Source organism: Sphaerodactylus townsendi, linkage group LG03 (genome assembly GCF_021028975.2).
Source record: "Sphaerodactylus townsendi isolate TG3544 linkage group LG03, MPM_Stown_v2.3, whole genome shotgun sequence".
Lineage (NCBI taxonomy): Eukaryota > Metazoa > Chordata > Lepidosauria > Squamata > Sphaerodactylidae > Sphaerodactylus > Sphaerodactylus townsendi.
Window position 1 is genome coordinate 124,506,458 of NC_059427.1, and position 19,366 is coordinate 124,525,823.

Genomic DNA, 19,366 nt, shown 5'->3' on the forward strand with positions numbered 1-19,366 from the left:
CATCCTCACTGTTGGCATGCATTGTTCCCTCAAATTCAAAAAGCAGCATGAGAGAGGCAGAAGCTCTGTAGTAAATGAAATAGACCCCAGCCAGCGGCTTCCATAAATCCTTGGGTGCATGCAGATAATTTGGGTGAAAGAGGGAAGCGGTGGTGGCCAGAAATAACTGGCTAGTAAGCCAAACTAGAATTTATGAACCCCTGACTGACAGGTGAGTAGGCAGGCAGTCTAGGCTCAGTGGTCTTGTGTAGGAGATTTGCTGGATGACCCTGGTCCTACAAAATCCTTTTCAGCACCATGGGAATCTTTATGAATAAATGTGGAAGTAAATATATATTTTTGATTGCATAACAAACTGAACCCCTCACCCCAATATTTAGCAGTGTCTTTTTAAAGTAATATTTTTTTTGCTAAGTATCATTTGTTGCATTAAACACCTTTGTGCTATTTCACCAAATAATAGAACCTAATGGCTCCACTCTTATACTCTTGTAGAACAATCTCGCAGAGATGACTTGGAGTCCTTGGGCTATGTTCTCATGTATTTTAACCTGGGCTCCCTCCCCTGGCAGGGATTGAAAGCAGCCACAAAGAGACAGAAATATGAACGCATCAGTGAAAAGAAAATGTCTACACCCATTGAGGTTTTATGTAAAGGATACCCTTGTAAGTTTATTCTCTGGAATAGATCATCTTGAAATAAATCTGCGGTCAAACTTATCAGTTAAACGTCTGTTAACTTAATATCATGTCCTCTATTACATCCCCAGCCCACCATTCACTCTGGCACTCCTTTTCATATAGCTCAGTGAATGTTTGTGTTTTCTATGTTGACTCAGCAACTCCTTTTGCCCTTTTATCTTTTCAGATGCATTTATTTATTTATTTATTTATTTATTTATTTATTTATTTATTTATTTATTATTTTAGATTTATAGGCCGCCTCTTCCCCGAAGGGCTCGAGGCGGCTCAACAACATGGCTGTTATTAACAGCAACTCAACAACATAACTTAAACATTAAAACTCCGGCATTTGTTCATTGTGTGCCTTTTACACTGCCTAGAGTGTTTGCTCATCATTGCATCCTAAAGGGAAAAGTCTTTTGTGCACTTAATGTCTACATGGCCCAATAATGTAACCTATAGTTGCTAAGTTCCAGCATTGTTCACTGTATCCCCAGCAACTATTTTCCTATGCATTTGTCCTATAAAACTGTTGGTGCTATTTCATTAGGATGGGTTAATGCCTTGTTTTTGTCTGCCATCCTTTTAAAAGGGAAATGCTATCCTGTTGTTCTTGAGAGTGACTGGAGTTGGGGGGCCCTCTACTCTTATGGAATGGCTCTAACTAATGTAGCCTAATGACATCCAAAGGGTGATATGATCATCACGGAGAAACTTTCAGCATTTGAAGAAAAGACCTCACTTCTCTATTGTGGGGGACAAAATCGATCACTTCACACTGTACAGTTCTGCTGTTTCATTTGCCATGCAGCTGGGATGTGGAATGTAGAAATGCTCAGGAGTGCTTTGGAAAGCTGATTAATCAGCACTGATTTTTTTTTCCTTTTTGCATTGACTTGGATAATATGATCAGGATTTCTCATTTCAGCTGAGTTTGCTACATACTTGAATTTCTGCCGCTCATTGCGTTTTGATGACAAACCAGATTATTCTTATCTAAGACAATTATTCAGAAACCTCTTCCACAGACAAGGCTTCTCCTATGATTATGTGTTTGATTGGAACATGCTCAAATTTGTAAGTAGCCAGATAATTTAAATATCTTTAAAATTTAGGGGGGAAATTGGAAATGCTGTTGTGGGATAACTGTGTATCTTATTTTGGATTAATTGTTGTATTTGATATATCGATTTGCTACTGAAAAGGTGGGTTAAATAGCCAACCTTTTTGATGTTGAACTTCTGGGGTATGTACTGCATAGATTGCCTTTACATCTGAACCAATTGGTTCCAAAGAATAGGACTGCGACCCGAGTTTACAATGTTTACAATGACTGGGTCTAACTGTGTGTATTTGGTAACCTATAGTCCAGGGGCGGCCAACCTTTGATGCCCCAGATGTTCATGGACTTCAATCCCCATCAGCCCCTGCCAGCATGGCCCGTTGGCCATGCTGGCAAAGGCTGATGGGAATTGTAGTCCATGAACATCTGGAGTACCATAGGTTGGCCACCCCTAAGTGTAGTCTATCCAAAGTTGACCTAATGTGATACTTGCCTCACTGCTTTATCACTTGGATCTGACAGAGCATTTTGGGGGATGGAAGGCTTTCCATCCACGGCATGTAACTTATCTCCTTCTTCCTACTGCAGTAACTTATCTCCTCCCCCCACGTGTTTTGTTCTGAGAAGTCTTTTGTCTACATAAATGCTCAATTGGATCGAAGCCATTCACTCTTAAAAATTAATGATCCTTTATCATCATTTCAGTGGAACTGCTGGTGGTGTTCTGATGTTTTTGGCCCACTTTTATTTGGAGAGGGCCTACTATACAGTATCTCGTGAGTGTAAGGAAAAATGGCAAACAAACAGAACTAGACTGGCTACCTGCGTTGATTTTAATTACCTTTGTTTTATAACTGCAAACTGTATTAAACCAATGTTGCATGAGATCACTCGAGCTATTTGGAGACATTTTGCCACAGGTTGCCTGTTCATTTTAAATATTACTCTTTAGAGGTGTTCTGGTTAGTCATGATTGTTCCAAAAGCAAGGGGTAAAATAGAAAGAGGATGAGAATAGAGTTGTTGGATGGTCTCGGGTACATAGGCCTTAATCTTTCTTATGTTTAGGTGCTTGACTGATAACTGTTTTATTTGGAATCAGAGCAATTCTGTATTATGCCAAGATTAAGAAAATCTGAGCTAGGGTGTCCCTGTGGTCATACTAGTTTTTCTTTGTTAGTTTCTCCTGAAATTACAAATTTTGTTTGATGTTCTGATCTCTGATAGTAAATCATTGGTTTAGATGTCAGGTTGTCCCATTTATAAGGAACTTGTGTTTTTGTTGAAATTAACAACTAATACAATTTGATTTAAGCATTGTAACTATGTATGTGGTGCAGCTCTATAATTGTAGTGCACTTTCCTGCTGAGATGCAGTATAATTCATTCTAGATCAGATAATTGGGTTTGAGGCTTTCTGCAAAGAATATGCTAAACTATCCTTGTTTTTAATATTGCCTGTATTTAATTTTTCTTTATGCATTTCTTTACGCACAAACGTATCAAAATTGTAACTGTTCAGTTTTGAGCAACTTCATCTGTTGTTGTCCAGTATTTTGTATGATTGGATCAGCCCTTCAACTTTTAACTCATCTGAAGGCATAAAGGGGTTGGTAGTATGCTGCTATTGTGTTATTATGCCAATAAAGGGACAATTTAAATCCCTTTCAATCAAAACTAGAAGATGGAAACTCCACCTGTTGTTTAAATGGGGTCTACCCATCATAGGTGGCATGTATCACCTCTAGTATATCTATTTTGTGTTGTAATTATCCTGTTGGGGTATGGTTACAAACAGAGATGTTGAACATCAGCTAACTATCACTTTGGACCTTAAATCAGTGTTCTATCAAACAGTCATGACTGTCTATTAATTATGCTGGCCATGTTATTTATCACACTGGCTGCAGGCCTTTCTGAAAATGTTGGGTTTTAGTCATTTGTAGATCTGTGCTTTGATTTTTAACACACTCTTCTGGACATTATTCTCCCTTCCTCTCCCACCATATCACACTAGCACAACAACAACACCTTTTATTGGCATATAATACATAAAATAGCATAAAACTATCTACTAGGGATAGTCCCACCATATCATCAGTGACTATCATGTAGGCACTGGCACAAAATAATCCTAAAACCTGGGAACAAACCCCACTGCGCAGGATTCTGAGTAGACTGAAAAGCTAAAAAGGGGGAAAGAAAGAACTCAGCCAGAAAAATACAAGAAGCCTCAAAGGTTGAACTAAAAACTATAAAATCTGTAGCACGATGATTATATTTATTATATGGTGTACACACAAAAAAGAGTTAAAATGCAGCACCTACAATACAGGCTACACATTAGAAAAAAGTCATATGAACTATTACAAAAATCTCAGACACCGTTGGTGATACAATCATTGTCAATAACAAATAACTGACCGTGCATATTTTCAGCCTATGCGGCCTTCCTCAGTGGTCATTAATACAAAATAAGATTATTGAAGAAAACACATCCAGAAATATGCCACCCACCACCACCACCCCGAAAATAAGAAACCCTTATATCTTGTGTGGTCATGTTGCCTGTTAATGCCCTGGGTCTTTCACCATTGAAACTGACTCACATTGAAATCTGGTATTTAATTACCAATGTTTCTGAATATGTAGTACCAACCAGTGATAAAATGCATTTCTGCTCTTTTTGCTAAACTGAATAGATATTGTCCGTTGTTGAGAATGGACTTGTTGCTTCCTTGAGCAACTAGAAATTGTGGGAATGAAAAGGTTATTGGCCTTCCTAGGTCAGCTGCCCAACCTGGCCCCTCTTCCTGCACTCCTGGTTGGCTCTTTCTCTCCCTGGGTAATTCTGAACTAGGAAGTTTTCACCTGAGTGGCCTTAACTCAGTCCTCCTCTGCTGCATTGCTGCTTATTGGCCTAAATATTGCAGCAGGAGGAATAACCCATACCTTTTACTTAATGCTCTAAAGCAACAAAGAGTGAGCCCTACAACAGTCTAGATGAGCAGTAATTAACACAAGAAAACAGCAGTCAGGAGCTATTAGGCAGCAGAGAACTTAGGCCCCTTCTGCACATGCAGAATAATGCACTTTCAGTCCACTTTTAATTCACTTTGCAGCTAGATTTTACTGTGTGGAATAGCAAAATCCCCTTGCAAACAATTGTGAAAGTGCATTATTCTGCACGTGCAGAAGGCGCCTTAGGGCATTCATCAGCTTGGCAACCTCTGGAGTTTATTAAATAGAACTAAACAGTTAAAACAATTTAAGGATGACAGATTGAAATAGCATGCAATTTGTATCAAAGTTGATAATAAATTATCAAATGTGACATCATGAACTTACTCCAGAGGACACCCAATGTAACTTTTTTTTAGGGGAGAGCCAGGCTTGTTCTTGTGCTTTTGTCTTCCCAGGCATTGTGATTTAGTTGTGACTTTTATCCTTTGCTCTTTCCTGACTGGGCCAACTGCATATCTGTTATGGAGCTGGATACTTTTTGTTCCAGGAGATTAGTCATGTGCAGAGGGGGACGGGGGGATGCACCGAGCTCGCCCCCCTGTGGGGCTGTGGCGGGGGCATGGCGGGACGGGGACGAAGGACGCACCAGGGCCCGGGGCGCTTTCCCCCCTTGCTACGCCTCTGGTCATGGGAACCCTGCTTTTCCCTCGTGTAGCCCCACCTACCTCACAAGGTGTCTGTTGTGGGGAGAGGAAGGGAAAGGAGTTTGTAAGCCACCTTGAGTCTCCTTACAGGAGAGAAAGATCGGGTATAAATCCAAACTCTTCTTCTACCTGCTAGCCTGTAAAAGGCACTCAGCAGTCTCGGAGCATAAATAGAACTCAGACCTGATTATTGTAGCTTTTGATATGCATTCCAGAGTATAAGGCCATGGTGGCGAACCTTTGGCACTCCAGATGTTATGGACTACAATTCTCATCAGCCCCTGCCAATTGACCATGCTGGCAGGGGCTGATGAGAATTGTAGTCCATAACATCTGGAGTGCCAAAGGTTCGCCACCACTGGTATAAGGCATTTTCCTAATAAGCGTTTTCTCAGGTTATGGCATTTGAGTTATCCTTTCTATCCGTTTTCCCCTGGAAAGGCTAATGTTGAGTTGACAGTCAATAGATGTGAGTCTGCTTGGAAACATGTCTTTTTCCTCCCTTAAGGTGGAAATGTTGTTAGCCATTAGTTTCTCTTCCACAAGAATGTGCATGAGGTTCACATTGAACCTACGAGAACTACCTACCAGCCAATGTCCGATTTGGATCCAGTTTGGAGTTCACGGACATGGACCCCAGGATATGGTTGGAGAAGGTTCCGTGGCTTTGGCTGAAGCTAAGCAGGTGTGAGTCCTAGTGCCTGGAACCATAGGTTCACCTTCTTGAATTATGTAATGGAAGGAAAGCAGGATATGGATGTAATAAATACACTGCCTGTCTGTCTCTCAGTACCGCAGATAAATTGAACAGCTTTGCTGTGAAGTGTTTAAATCTCACAATATGAATGCATGCTTTTAACAACACAGCCATCTGAAATTCAGGAGAGGATGTGTACATCGTTACAAATTCAGGGTCTGGGTCACTGGGTCACATACAGTGCTTTAGTTATCAGTTTCAGTACTGTGCACAGTAGTTCAACACCAGTCAGATTACTTGTTAATCTTTCAGGGTGCCAGCCGAGCAGTTGAAGATGCTGAGCGTGAACGAAGGGAGAGAGACGAAAGGCTGAGGCATACACGGAACCCAGCAGTTCGTGGTTTACCATCCACTGCCTCTGGCAGGCTGAGAGGGACACAAGATGTGGCCCCACCAACTCCTCTTACCCCAACCTCACATACTGGTACGTAGTGAAATACTCTGATTTCTACTCCCAAGACAGATGCAACTGTGTGGAACATAACAGCATCTTTGATCCCTGGGATTCAAGTTGTTCATTCAGGAAGTGCGTTATACCCAAAGCATTGTCTGTTGCCTTTGCATATACTTGTTTCTATCACTTTGTATAAGAGATAAATTAGTTTATTTTTAAAAAAATCTTCCATCTTTGACAAATGCAGAGATAAGATAGGTGACTTCCTGTAACTTGGGATTGAATGCAGCAGCAGAACAAGGGGAAACTGCACCTGGGGCACATGTGCGCCCTGTGCCTTCCACCGTGGCCTCCGGAACACCACACCCCCTCCACAGCCTCACCGCGGCTCTGCCCAGGGCATCGTGCCCCACTGCCCCATGGGCACTATTCCACTGATAGAATGATTATACAATTGCAGAATGAAAATTTGGTAAACATGTCTAGATAGAATCTCTTCTCAATTGCCACTTCTGAAGCCAAGCAAAGTGCTGTCATTTCATGAATGTTGTCAATAAAAGAGTTGTTTGTGTTGTCCTAGCCAAGTTAATTTAAAAAAAAAGGTAATTCATCCCAGTGGAGGATCTTAGCTGCTGTTAACCTGGTAATGTTGCTGGAATTTGAAGCAAGCTGATGGTTGAAGCACAGAATCATTACTTTGCTGGTGATATTTAGAACCTAACTGTTCAATTTGTCACGCATTTGGTTTCATCATTTTACCACAGTGGTCTTGGCCCTGTGCAGTTGCTTTCAAGCTAGGTAAAATATCCTGGCTGGAATTCAGAAAGCTACCTCAGGGGCAACCAAAAGTTCGAACCTGTGCCAGGTGACATGTTTTACTTTGAACAGCAAACTACAACCACTCAATGCCAAATCATAACCTAATTTTGAAAGGCCTCTGGATTATAAAATGTTTACCATATTTCTGGGAATGTACCCGTATTGCTCTTCTAGAGGACAAGTCCAAAGTATTCTTAAACCCACAGTTTCAGGTCTGTATTAGATTGCTGTAAGTTAAGATAATCATGATGATGATACTGGGTTGAAACCTTTATCCTCAGTTATTCATTGTTTGATTAGAAAATCTAGAACAATCCACCAGACATTTTGTTTTGAGCTCTCCTACCCAGCCTGTTCTTGAAATACGGGTTGTCTGTCACTCCTTGGCAAACACCAATACTAAATAGCACAGTGTCTTAAATGGTATGTAGTACTGAGGTATTGTGAATCCTTCCTTGGATCTGTATAATTAAGAATAGCAGAACTTCTGATGTTCTTCTCTGAAGTGGTCCGCAGATTTAATAGTTTAACACAATCAACAAGTATAATTCTTCACTTTTAAAAAAATCTTTTTGTCAGCAAACACCTCTCCTCGTCCAGTATCTGGAATGGAGCGAGAACGGAAAGTGAGTATGCGATTGCATCGTGGTGCACCTGTCAATATCTCCTCGTCTGATTTAACAGGCCGACAAGATACCTCGCGCATGTCAACCTCACAGGTACAAAACTGTTCTGATTTATTTTTGTGAGGGAGGAGGTAGGAGTTTAGTAGCCTTCCTTAGAATGAAACACAGGAATAAAAATACCCCTGATAGGAAAGTTCACCTCACAATTGTTAAGGTTAAATCTCTGAGCTGAACATGGTCTCTTATGAAGACCCACATTCTTTGCCCTTTGTGGTTTGAAAGTAAAGGGCACAAAAATCTAGGGATGGGTACCTCCTTCGTCTTTTAGGTTATTGCTAGGTACAGCCTTTAAGACCCACACAAATTTTAGGGACGTTTGTTATACCATGTGAATTATCCAGTGGTGCAAAGCTTCTATTTTTTTTCCTAAGCAGTGTAGCTCATAGAAGCCTTGTGTAAATGAATAAGCACCATTTGTATCTTTTACATTTCATGGAGGAGGAGAATTAATAAGAGCTCTTCTCTTACCCTTTCTACAGAGTCTGTCCAAAGTTAGATTAGTAATAAACGGAGGCATTCATTCAGTGTGTAACTGTAAAACCGTTCCTCCCCAGAAATATTGTCATAGCATGGGCTGTATTTCAAAACAAACTGCCTTCTGTGAGAAATGATTACTAACTTTTCATTAGTATTAGCAAACACAGTCTCTGTGTGCTATAAGAAGGGTGTACTTCAAACTATTTTGTGCAAGTGTTATATCTAATGAAATAAGACTGACGACCCAATCCAGAGCCCTGGAGTTGTCAGGGACAGCGGCGCTGCAGTGCTGCCCTGACGCATCGATGACTTTTCGGTGGCGTGAGGAGGCAAAAAGCAAAAACCCCTCTCCACTTCCAAAAAGCCCTCCATTGGCACAATGGACTTACACCACCCAAGCCCTGGGTGCTATTGTCCTGGGAGACAAAGGTGGGATGGAATCCGACTTAACGTTGACTTCACTTCCTGCCACACCTCTGGAATGCCTGTGCTATGGAGAGCCGCAGAGGCCTCCTGCTGACGGATTTGCCCCTCCGCCAGAGTAAGTGCCCTGAGGAGGGCAAATCTGCCAGCATAGTGCCCCACCACCCCCACAACTTCACCCCCTCTGGGTTGGGCTGTTAGTCTATCTTGCTTGCTTTGTTGATTGTGTTACATAGTGGAACTGTTCATACAACTTTGATTTTCTTTTCTCTTCTAGCACATTTAGAATCCTCTGCATAAGTTTGAGAAGTAAAAATGGTTTCCAAGCTAGCATTGGGCATGCAATTTTTGTTGAAAATGTAAAACTGATCTAGATTAGGTAAATGGAATTTGCAGCCTGTGCAGTAAACTGGCTTCTTATCTTTGGGGCAGTGGGCTTTGACCTCTAAACATGTTAATTGTTGTCCCAACTTCTCCCATGCAGTATGTACTTCTTTTTTTTGTAAGGTTATGTCAAATGCTTAAAATACTTTAGTTTAATTACAGCATCAGTTGCATAAGAGGCTGTAATGTGAATGCTTATTATTGTATGCAAATACAAGTGTTTGAGAGATAGGATACATGGTTGTGAAGTGGAATGAGAGTTGATTCAGTTTTGTTACATTTTTGTTGCTCCCCCACTGTTTTGGAAACTCGTAGTCATGATGCTGAAGAAAACTACTCATCAACAGGCAAGAGCCTTTCAGGTTTTGTACCTGATTTATTCCATTTCCAAGAGTGCATGTGTGTCCTGAAACCAAATCTGTCATTTAATCTAGGCATCATCAGTAAGATACTCATCACATGGAATCTTGAGCAAGGAAAAATGGCTTCTCCATGGGCTGTGTTACTCTTTCTAGTCTGAAAGAAACAGCTGTGAATTTAGAAGCAATAAACAACAGATTTAAGAGTTTGATGACAGAATGTATCTAGGTAATGAGGAACATGTGAGAGATCTAGAGAAGCCTGTTACAGAAAGGAATCTGGTAGCACTAAGAATTTAGGCAAGATTGTGTCAAGGAAATAGCTCTTTAGAAGCGTTAATGAGTTAGTCTATGGTTGGCTTTCAAACAAAGAAATGCCAAAGGAGCAAAAACTACTGTGGTTGGTCAGTGCATAAACATGGATGATGCAGTCATGAAGAATAATTTTTAGACCACACTCCTAAATCAGTGAATGAGGAATATTAAACATTGAGTTAAGAAAAGGAAGAATTGACAAGTTTGTAACACAGGAACTCAGAGCTCTAGTATCTATGACTTGTTTACTAACTGAGAAATATTCTACCAGGTAATAAATCACACATACATCCCAAAGTGTATGGAAGCGACTTTGTTTACAGATTGTTAATTTTAATACGGTTAAAAAAATCCCCAAACCATTCTATAGTAAAACTTCTTCCTAACAAAAATTAGTAAAAGTTTTCTCACTGTTGCCACATTTTAACACTTCTCTTTATGACAGTTGTTGTTGAAAATACGTAACCTGAACCATCAGAGTATTTGAGCCTCTAAATAGTCTGTGAGGTAAAAGACAACAACAACAGCCCTAAATTGGAATGTGGAACATAGAGATTGTAGCATTGTGGAAATACAAATTGTGATTCAACACAAAAAGCAGCAGTAGCATGCAAATTATTACCATAATATACTAGATTGGATCCTACAGAGCTTTCCCATGGGAGGGGGAAGAGAAGATTTTGGTTGGTTGTCTGACATCCACTACAAACTTCAGGCTGAACACTCATGCTGTTCCAGGGGGATTCCTTGCCTCCCCCTCCCCACCCTGAAGCAGCAATTGATAGGCATAATATTTGGCTCTGCAGAAGCAGGGAAGTTGCGCTCTGACAGAAATCCCTTTGTCAGCATTTTTTTTTGCAGGATCAAAAGAACCTGCAGAATAAAATAATCAGTTTTGAAGGATTTTATAATTTTCTGCTAACCCCAGTTCTGCACAGGAAAATCAATATAAATTCATTCAGACTGTTTTGCAGCCTTTTACTCCATTCCTGTGCAGGTAAAGGTTGCCTGTTGAATACATCTGTGAACATATTCATTGTTAGTACTCAGGTAATGAGGTAACATCTACTCCAGAAAATGAGGGAAAATTCTATAAAATAGTGTTAACTTACTGTGTGGTCTCCAGTTCTCGAGAGTAAGATGATGTTCCTTGGCCTCAGACATAGCATTCTGAGCCTGTATACTGGATGGGGCAAGGAAAGAGGCTTAGGGTTTGAATGAGGGCATGTTGTGGGGATGTATAGAGCCTGCTGATTCTGAGACTCTCTCTTTTATCCTTCCACGTGTAAAGCCAAGTTCCCGCTGACCTCAAAAGAAGAGGAAGAAAGTGTGAATTTAACCACTTAAATGACCTGAAATAAAGCCCTTTTAGACTCTGAAATCTTAATTACTTGCTTTCCTTTGTATCGGGCCATTTGAAGCTCATCAAGCTATGCCATAATGAAAAGCTGCCAGTATTTTTACTTTGGGAGGCGCTAATTTCCAACCAGTGTTTTCTAGACCAGCATCTCACTTTTCTAGGGTATGTCTATATAAGAGGAAAGTTTTTGTGTTGCATGTTTGGGAGAAGGATAAAGCAAAGTATCCACTCTTGCTAAATCGTCACCACAAAATCTGATATGAAGTTTGTGTGAGCAGTGGGCAAAATGTGATGCAAGTAATCATGTACATAAAGTGCAGTTTATTAACTTAAAGTTTTTCCGTGTGACTTGTGTTTGTGTTCAGAGATAGTGGTCAGTCTTTGAGGCCCTTTGATGAAAAAGGCTGTATTCCAAGGAGCAGTATTTTCTCAGATGTGCAAAGATTCAGCTTTCTGTTCTGACACAGTTTCTCTTTATTCAGATTGTTTTATCCAGAAAATTAATGACACAACATGGCCCCCGCATCATGTATGAATATGTAATAGTGCTATCAGCTCATAAATGTAGTTCAAACAACCATGAGTCTTTTTATATTTTTTAGTTTGTTGACTGTTTGAGAGGAAGATGATCAACCAATATCTTTTTAAATTGGTTGACTACATATTTGAACCAATTTAATTAAAGTGTTTCAAACTGTCAGGTTTGCATTTTGTGTCCAGTCTGCTTGGCTTTGGAGTCCAGCCTCTCCAGATCCTTCCAAACAGCACTTCTGGAAGTTAGCCCAACGACAATCGATTTGTGTTACTTCATTCTGTGAAAGAATTCACTCCTCAAATAGGATCGTGTCTAACTTAAATGTCAGAGATCCAAACAGTGAACACTTTATACATTTCAGCTTGGTGATCCTTCTAAAAAGCTGCAGTCAGTTCCATTGCACATTCTTGGACTTTATTATTATAGAAGGTCCACTGTATACAATTTTCACTATTGTATAAACTAGTGAAGCCAAAAAGGACTCCTTATCTCCAAAGAGCCAAACTAATTGTCAAAATGTGTGGACTGTGATTCTGTCCAATAGAGCTTGGGTTACTTTGTGGGTTTACCCTGTGTAATGCTTTGAATTTCAGTATGAGCCCCTTGGTGACTACCTGATATTTCCCAGCAAACATTTATTGGATGCCTTTCTTTATCACAGGAACTCAAAGCAAACAACACAAAACACAATAAAATATATTAAAAACGTTTCATTTAAAATCAGTAATTGAAAATTGCTGGTAGCAGAAGAATTGACAACTGGTCCAAATGCAGTGATTAATAAAACTATCTTCAGCTGCCTCCTGGAGATTGAGCATGAGAAGGCCAGAGTCATCTTCCTTGGGAGGTTATTTCATAATCTTGGGGCTGCTGGTGGAAAAGCCCTCTCCTGTATACGCATCAAATGAGCTTCTTTGGTTGATGGGACTGTCAAGAGGGCTTCTCCCTGTGACCTTAGTTCCTAGACAGAAACAAATGGGAAGAGTCTGTTCTTCAGGTTCCCCAGTCCTATGTAAGCCTTTAAAGGTCAAAATCAACACCTTGCATTGGGCTTGGGAGCAGTTTAGAAGTCAAATCAGAAGCTATAGGATTGGTGTCCTGGTAGCTGGCCCCAGTCATCACTCTAGCCTCAGCTTGCTGCATTAGCTGTAGGCTCCAAACATTCTTCAGGAGTCCCCCCCCCCCTTTCAGTGCATTTCAGTAGTCCAGTCTAAAATTAAGTGTCATAGATCCCTCTGGCTAGGTCAGATTGAGCCAGTAACACAGGTGCAGATGGAGCACTAGCCAAAGCTGAGCAAAATCACTCCAAATCACAACCGCCTGGTTTTCTAAGGTGATCTCTGTGTCACGAAGCCTTCCCAAACAGTGAACCTGACTTTTCTAGTGGTTTAAGATCCAAGACAGAGATGATCTTAAACCACTTGTCTGACTTTCTGCTGTGCTTCAGAGGATAGCTTCTAACAATGCTTCATTCTTAGCACACCTTTTAAGAACCAGCTGTTTTGGAGCAGATGTATCATTCAAACTCATGATATGTCACACAGTGAATAGTTACAGACATCTAGTAAAAACGCCCTCCTTTCAATATGTAAATTGATGGAAATTTCTGTAGCGTTATTCTTCAGACTGTTAAATAAGAGAATGCTTGAAAGTTTGGAATCTAATACTCATGGAAGCAAGGTTGGTTTGTACTGTAAAATTTAAATGCTGAATGGTAGTAATAATGTATACATTAAAGCTGTTTCCAACAAAGCATTAAACCTTGAGGGGAAAATACAGTGTGCCAGCAGTGTAGGTATGCCTCCAAGAAACTAGCCACACCTTTGAAACTTGCCACACAGCAGAGTGAGAGGCTGCTATTCTGAGGCAAGCAGCTAAGTAACATATGACATCAATCTACACTCACTTTGCCACCCTGGCATCATAGTATTTTCCCACACAAGGGGAACAGAGCACAGTTCTGTGTTTGTGGTTTTTGGCCTGCTGCCAAGCATCTGTAATTTTGTAATAGCTGTGTGCCTGCATTTTCTCTGTTTTCTAGGTTTAGTGGCACAAGGGAAGGGGGCCATAATGCATTGTTGTATTTCCCAGGGGTGATATGCATAGCACAGGGATTTACCATGGGAACTAGGGACGGTGAAAAGTATTGACACAAGTAAGAGTAGAGAAAATGTTGGTGTAAGAATGTGGAGAAATTAGTCTCCCCTTAACAAAATTGGGTTTTACAAATATATTACTTCTCTGTGTATTTGTATATACTGAAAAATGAAACGTATCACTATTTTGTATCTCTAGCATTTTTGGGCCAACTAGGCTACCGCTGTAAATGTTTTCTCCAGACATGAGGTGTCTTATCTGGGAAGTCACAGGTCAAACTGTGGGCAAAATTCAGTCTGCTTGCTGTATATTAACGCTATAAGGACAGTCAATTTGCCAACATTGTCAGAAAATCTTAGCATATTTTATGCTGTATTCATAGTAATAACCCAAGCTCTGTGACTCCATCCAGAGTTCTGGAGCTCTTCACACATGGTGAAATAATATGAGCTCTTCCCCTGGCATCCCAATTAGTGTTTGTTCTGTGAGCATTAAATCCCTGTAATGATATCATGTGGTCAACATTAACTATTTCCTTGGTGCACCAGGGGATGGGGTATGAGTGGAGACTTCGGGGAGCTGACAATTTGAAGTTGCTGCAAAGAAAGAAGTGCAGAAGGAAGAGCAAATAAGACAAAAGGCAGAAGATGATGAAGAAAGAAGAGTTAATACAGAGCAGAGAAGTGAATTTAAAGAGGCATTTGCTCCTTAAATGTTGAATTGTACTGTGAAGTAGTAAATAAACTGCTAACCTTGTAGGTCCATCAGATTTGGCCAGATTTTTGTTTTGGCCTTTGCTAAAAAATTTCTTCCATTATAAATGGGAGGAGACTGGCGATAAAGTGAAACAACCCTGCCTTTATATATTGGTCATGAAGATACTGCACCACCAAGGGGCAGTGCTGCTATTCATGCAGAATTCACTGCATTTCAGGATTACATTAGGTAGGAGGAGATGAGTAGAATGAAATTTGGGGAGTCAAACTAGATTTGCAGTCAGCTGTCTTGCCAGCTTTGGGATCATGAGAAGGGCTTTTAATTGGTCGGGGGCATGTTAGCAGTGGTGGGATCCAAAAATTTTAATAACAGGTTCCGATGGTGGTGGGATTCAAACAGTGGCACCGCCACACACACGCACCTCCAGTCCCTTTTGGGCAGGGAGGTTGCTTTAGTAACCCCTTCCCGGCACTCAGAAAAAATTAGTAACCACTTCTCTAGAACTGGTTGGATCCCACCTCTGCATGTTAGTAATCGGCAACAGTGTCCCAGCAAAACTAGCAGAAAAATGAATGAAGCCTTTCTAGAAGTGCAAGAAACTGGGATGGCTTCTGGTGGTTCAGATACCTTGGCAAAACCCCTATGCAGTGTTATATAATTCCTGCCTGCCAAGTAAGTTGGGCCTGAGGGTGTGGTGAAAGTTTAGCTCTTGCTGTGATGATAGACGTGTGAGTAGGCTGCAGTTCTCCTGAGTATTCTAGCGGCTCATATGGCCAAATGCTCTTCCATAAGAAAATATTCCTCTATATAAAATGCTAGTACACTGGGGAGCAGGCCACTTTATCCCCGATAAACTAGTTTTCTATGTGGAAGGGTGTGCTTTTTGTATAATGAAGAATTCAGCTGTACGATCTATCAGGCTCACGGTTGAGGAATTTTAGCTGCTCTGTTACTTCCACCAGTCACTGGGCAAAGTCCCTGCTCTTTTATATGCCCCCCTAGATCCCCCTTCCCCCTTACTTTATGCATGTACTGTAAATCTCAGAAGTCAACTCCTGGGAGCTTATGATGCCATTTTATATTATTTGGAACTGCTATGATCTTCCTTTTTTTTGTAACTACAGAAATAAGATTTTCCCAGGTAGATGTTTCAGGAGTTCCAGTTTATTCTGCTCTGTTCCACAAAAAGATAATAGTGCAGTCAGTTGAGGTCTAGCCATTGAGAAAATAGTATGTCTCCGCATTAGGATACAGTCCTGAATTAATATGAGAATTAACATTTATCAAAATCATAATTTGTGCATTATTGAACATGGTACTTTGATACAAGAGCATTTAGTTCATCACACAACTATCAAATGGACGGTGGGAGCCAGGCACTAGGATCCAGGCGGAGCATTCTACAACAAAGGAGGTCCAGCATGCATTCTATGGTGGAGAAATATACTACTATTATTTTTCTGTGGAACTGAGTATAGGAACACTCGATCTGTAGTTTTTCAGGACATAAGAAAGCTCAGGGATGAGGGGAAAGAGTGGGGATACTCTTATTGGGGATGACTGGAGTGCAGTAGTGGTGTTCTTGATTACCATATCTCCCCATATTGCCCACAGAGAGCTCTTTGTTCCTCCAGTGGCAACCTGTTAGTGATCCCTGGCCCCAAGGACTTTTGGCTGGCCTTGACTGGAGCCAGGGCTTTCTCATCCCTGGCTCCTGCCTGGTGGAACTTGTTACCAGCAAATATTAGGGCCCTGTGGGATCTCAACCAATTCTGCAGGGCCTGTAAAACCAAAATGTTTTGTCTGGCTTATAGCTGAGACTGCCATGGAACAGTTACATCATGGTGGCCCCATTAGTCTTGCACCCCCTTCCTCTGCCCAGGTAGTAAGGATTATAATGGGGGTTTTTTATGATTCTGCTACAGGCTATTTGAGAGACCTGTGATATTTCAGTTGCCATCTGTGAAAGCTTTTAATGTTTTAATTATGTGTTAAATTGTAACTTGTTTTTGATTGTGACCAGAATTATGTGTGTTGGCTGTCCTGAGCCCAGCCTTGGCGGGGGAGGGCAGGATATTAAATCTAATAAAACAAAGAATAATAATAAAATTATTATTTACACAGCCTTATGGCCTCTCCAGGAGGAAGTGCTGGTTTACCCTTCCTGTCGAAAAGTAAACAACTATATTTCCCAGCAGTCAGAAACTCAGCCTTCACTTGTATAAGTTAGTTACAAAATCATTCTATGCAACTTTGCTTTTCCTTCTTTTGGAGAGGAACAGGTTACGCGTCAATGCATTGAAGGCAGGGTTTTTTCCTGGTATGTCTATAGGAATGTGATTGGCTCTGGCTTGTGATCTCACAGAAGAATAGCAGTCAGTTTGACCTTGCTAAATACCATATTCTGTTGCAAGAAAGGATGTGCGAACAAATGTGAAAGTTCTGGAACATATGTTCTGCATAACAGGAGAAACTGAAAACCAATGGGAGAACACAGTTTTGGATCAGAACTGCAAAGATGATTAGGTGAACGAAGCTTGGCATTTGTCAGTGTTAAAATAGATACTTCTACAAGAAACCAGTGTCATTGTGATCTTTCCAGATATAGAGTAGCTAATGTTGCTACTCTAGGCTGTGTGCATTGGCTCAGACAGCAGAGTGTCTGCCACCTTAGTAAAGTGTTTGAGTTTCAGGTTTCTGGGGTTATTTGTGAATCATAACCAGAGTGCACCAGGTGGGGCCTGTACGCAACTTAGTAGTAATGAGAGATGAGGTCTGTCTTCAGTTACAAAATTCTCTGCAAAGATAGTTGCTGTGACAAAGGAAAATGTTTTTTTGGATCAGTGGCCAGTGTCGGCAACAAACAGTTGGAAGTGATGATGATCCTTTGGAACTGAGAGGCACTGGAACAAAAATCACTTCCCAAATACTGGGGTTTGCTGCCTGCTGCTGAAGCAGCCTTTCTTTCTCTATCAGTCATTAAACACATTCCTTTCAGTTGTCAACTCCGTCGGGATTCTTAATCCATGAGAAAACAACCTCTGTGAGGCAGCTGAAATACTCCTCTCACAAGTGCAGCTTCAGTAAACAAACAAAAAAACAATTAAATTGTATATTGGCCAGTGGAATTGTTACAAATGGCTGTCTTTTCCCCCACCTCAGAATAGCATTCCCTTCGAACACCACGGCAAGTAGCTGCTCGTCTCTTTCTCGTTGGAAAGCAGCACTGGGTGAGTCCTTCTCGCTAGACACCAATTTGGCGGGTGGATTTGGATGTGGGGGTGTCAAATTGGGTGGTTTTTGTGTTAATTCTGCACTTTTATTTCCTATTGCCCTACACATGAAGCATAGCTGGGTCTCAAATAAGTAAGAAATATTTTCTGAACCTTTTTAGTACTTCATTTACTGCTGTGGATTGGTGTCTTAGAAGGAGAAGCTGTTACTATCAGCACAGGGTAACAAAAGTTGTAGTGGTGAAACAGCATTGGGGGTGGGGTGCTCCATATGCCATTTTTCTTGTACAGAGTTCATGTCCATGTAAGAGAAAGCATGTACATTTAATTTGCTGCAAGTGCTTTGCAAGAAGCCCACAGACTTAAGTAGATATGATGGGAAAATATCCACCTAAAATGGGCCAGAAAGTTTTGTTACTTTGCTGCAAGACTACATCTTTGCAACCCTCAGGTTTCTAACAGTTGGAAGCTGCAACAGAGTTAATAAGATACTGATGCATATGATCTGTATCTCCTAAGCAAATTTACTCTACAGTTAATTACAGTACTCTCTAATAAAAGAACACAGGGGCGTTTTATATTATTGTAGTTTGCAGAATGTGAACATGAATATGCCTCCAAGTATTTTAAGCAAATTGATTTTAATTAAAATTAGTGCTATTGCAAGCAGAATCGGTCCATCTTATACAATAAGATCAGCCACTCTTTCAAGGTTATAAATCTAGAAATATTTCTAAGTCTTATAAGAAGACTCCTCTCTAGGGTTATCCAGTATTTAAAATACTGTGATGCAGTCAATGGTCATAATTATTGTTGAATAGTTTCACTATGACTACCTTCTAGTGCGAATAGAACACACTATTAATTCAGCCTTTATTCTCTTCCCTTTCCCACAAGCAGCCAAAGATTAAAAAAACATTTTCAAATTGATAATGAAGCTGGAAGCAGTGCCTCTGAACTCTTTACAGGAGACTCTTAAATGCCTATGTTGGTAGAATTTGAATGTCTGCCTGTGGTGGCAGCAGTTCATAGATGTATAAGGTGATTAATTTTTGCTATTTAAAAAAAAATTGATTCTGATAGCTGCTAGGGCTTCAGTGGAGTAGCATGAAGATGTGTGAACAAATTGTAGTTTGTTGCCATTCTGAAATATATTAGAAATTGTTTCTTTGCTTTTGTTCAGTCGGACTGAGAAGTTCATTGGATTCTGTTAACAGGCCCTCTTTCTTTTCTCTTCTCCTTTCCCCCCCTTGATAAAGCTCCATATTACACTAATCTCTCTTTCTACTTGGTGTGGAATTGCTCTTGTTTTTCTTCTCCCTGCTGCTTTTGTGTTTGTCTGACTCAATAGCGGTTTGCTTTGTTAATTCTGTTAGCAAACTGATTATCCACATGA

General features: G+C 40.6%; 1 protein-coding gene across 4 annotated transcripts in view; it reads left to right on the forward strand.

The window, feature by feature from the left end:
- CSNK1D (casein kinase 1 delta) overlaps window positions 1-19,366 on the forward strand; it is a 37,595-nt gene that overhangs the window by 13,890 nt on the left and 4,339 nt on the right. Inside the window, exons 5-9 of one of the 4 annotated variants that reach the window (XM_048487787.1) lie at window positions 496-666; window positions 1,613-1,761; window positions 6,424-6,595; window positions 7,964-8,103; window positions 17,900-17,967. In XM_048487787.1, the coding sequence (XP_048343744.1) occupies window positions 496-666; window positions 1,613-1,761; window positions 6,424-6,595; window positions 7,964-8,103; window positions 17,900-17,932 (665 nt within the window). In that variant the 3' untranslated portion in view covers window positions 17,933-17,967. Of the gene's footprint in view, window positions 1-495; window positions 667-1,612; window positions 1,762-6,423; window positions 6,596-7,963; window positions 8,104-9,247; window positions 11,410-14,568; window positions 14,785-17,899; window positions 17,968-19,366 lie in introns of those variants that run through there. The other 3 variants (XM_048487785.1, XM_048487788.1, XM_048487786.1) reach the window with 3 other exon arrangements.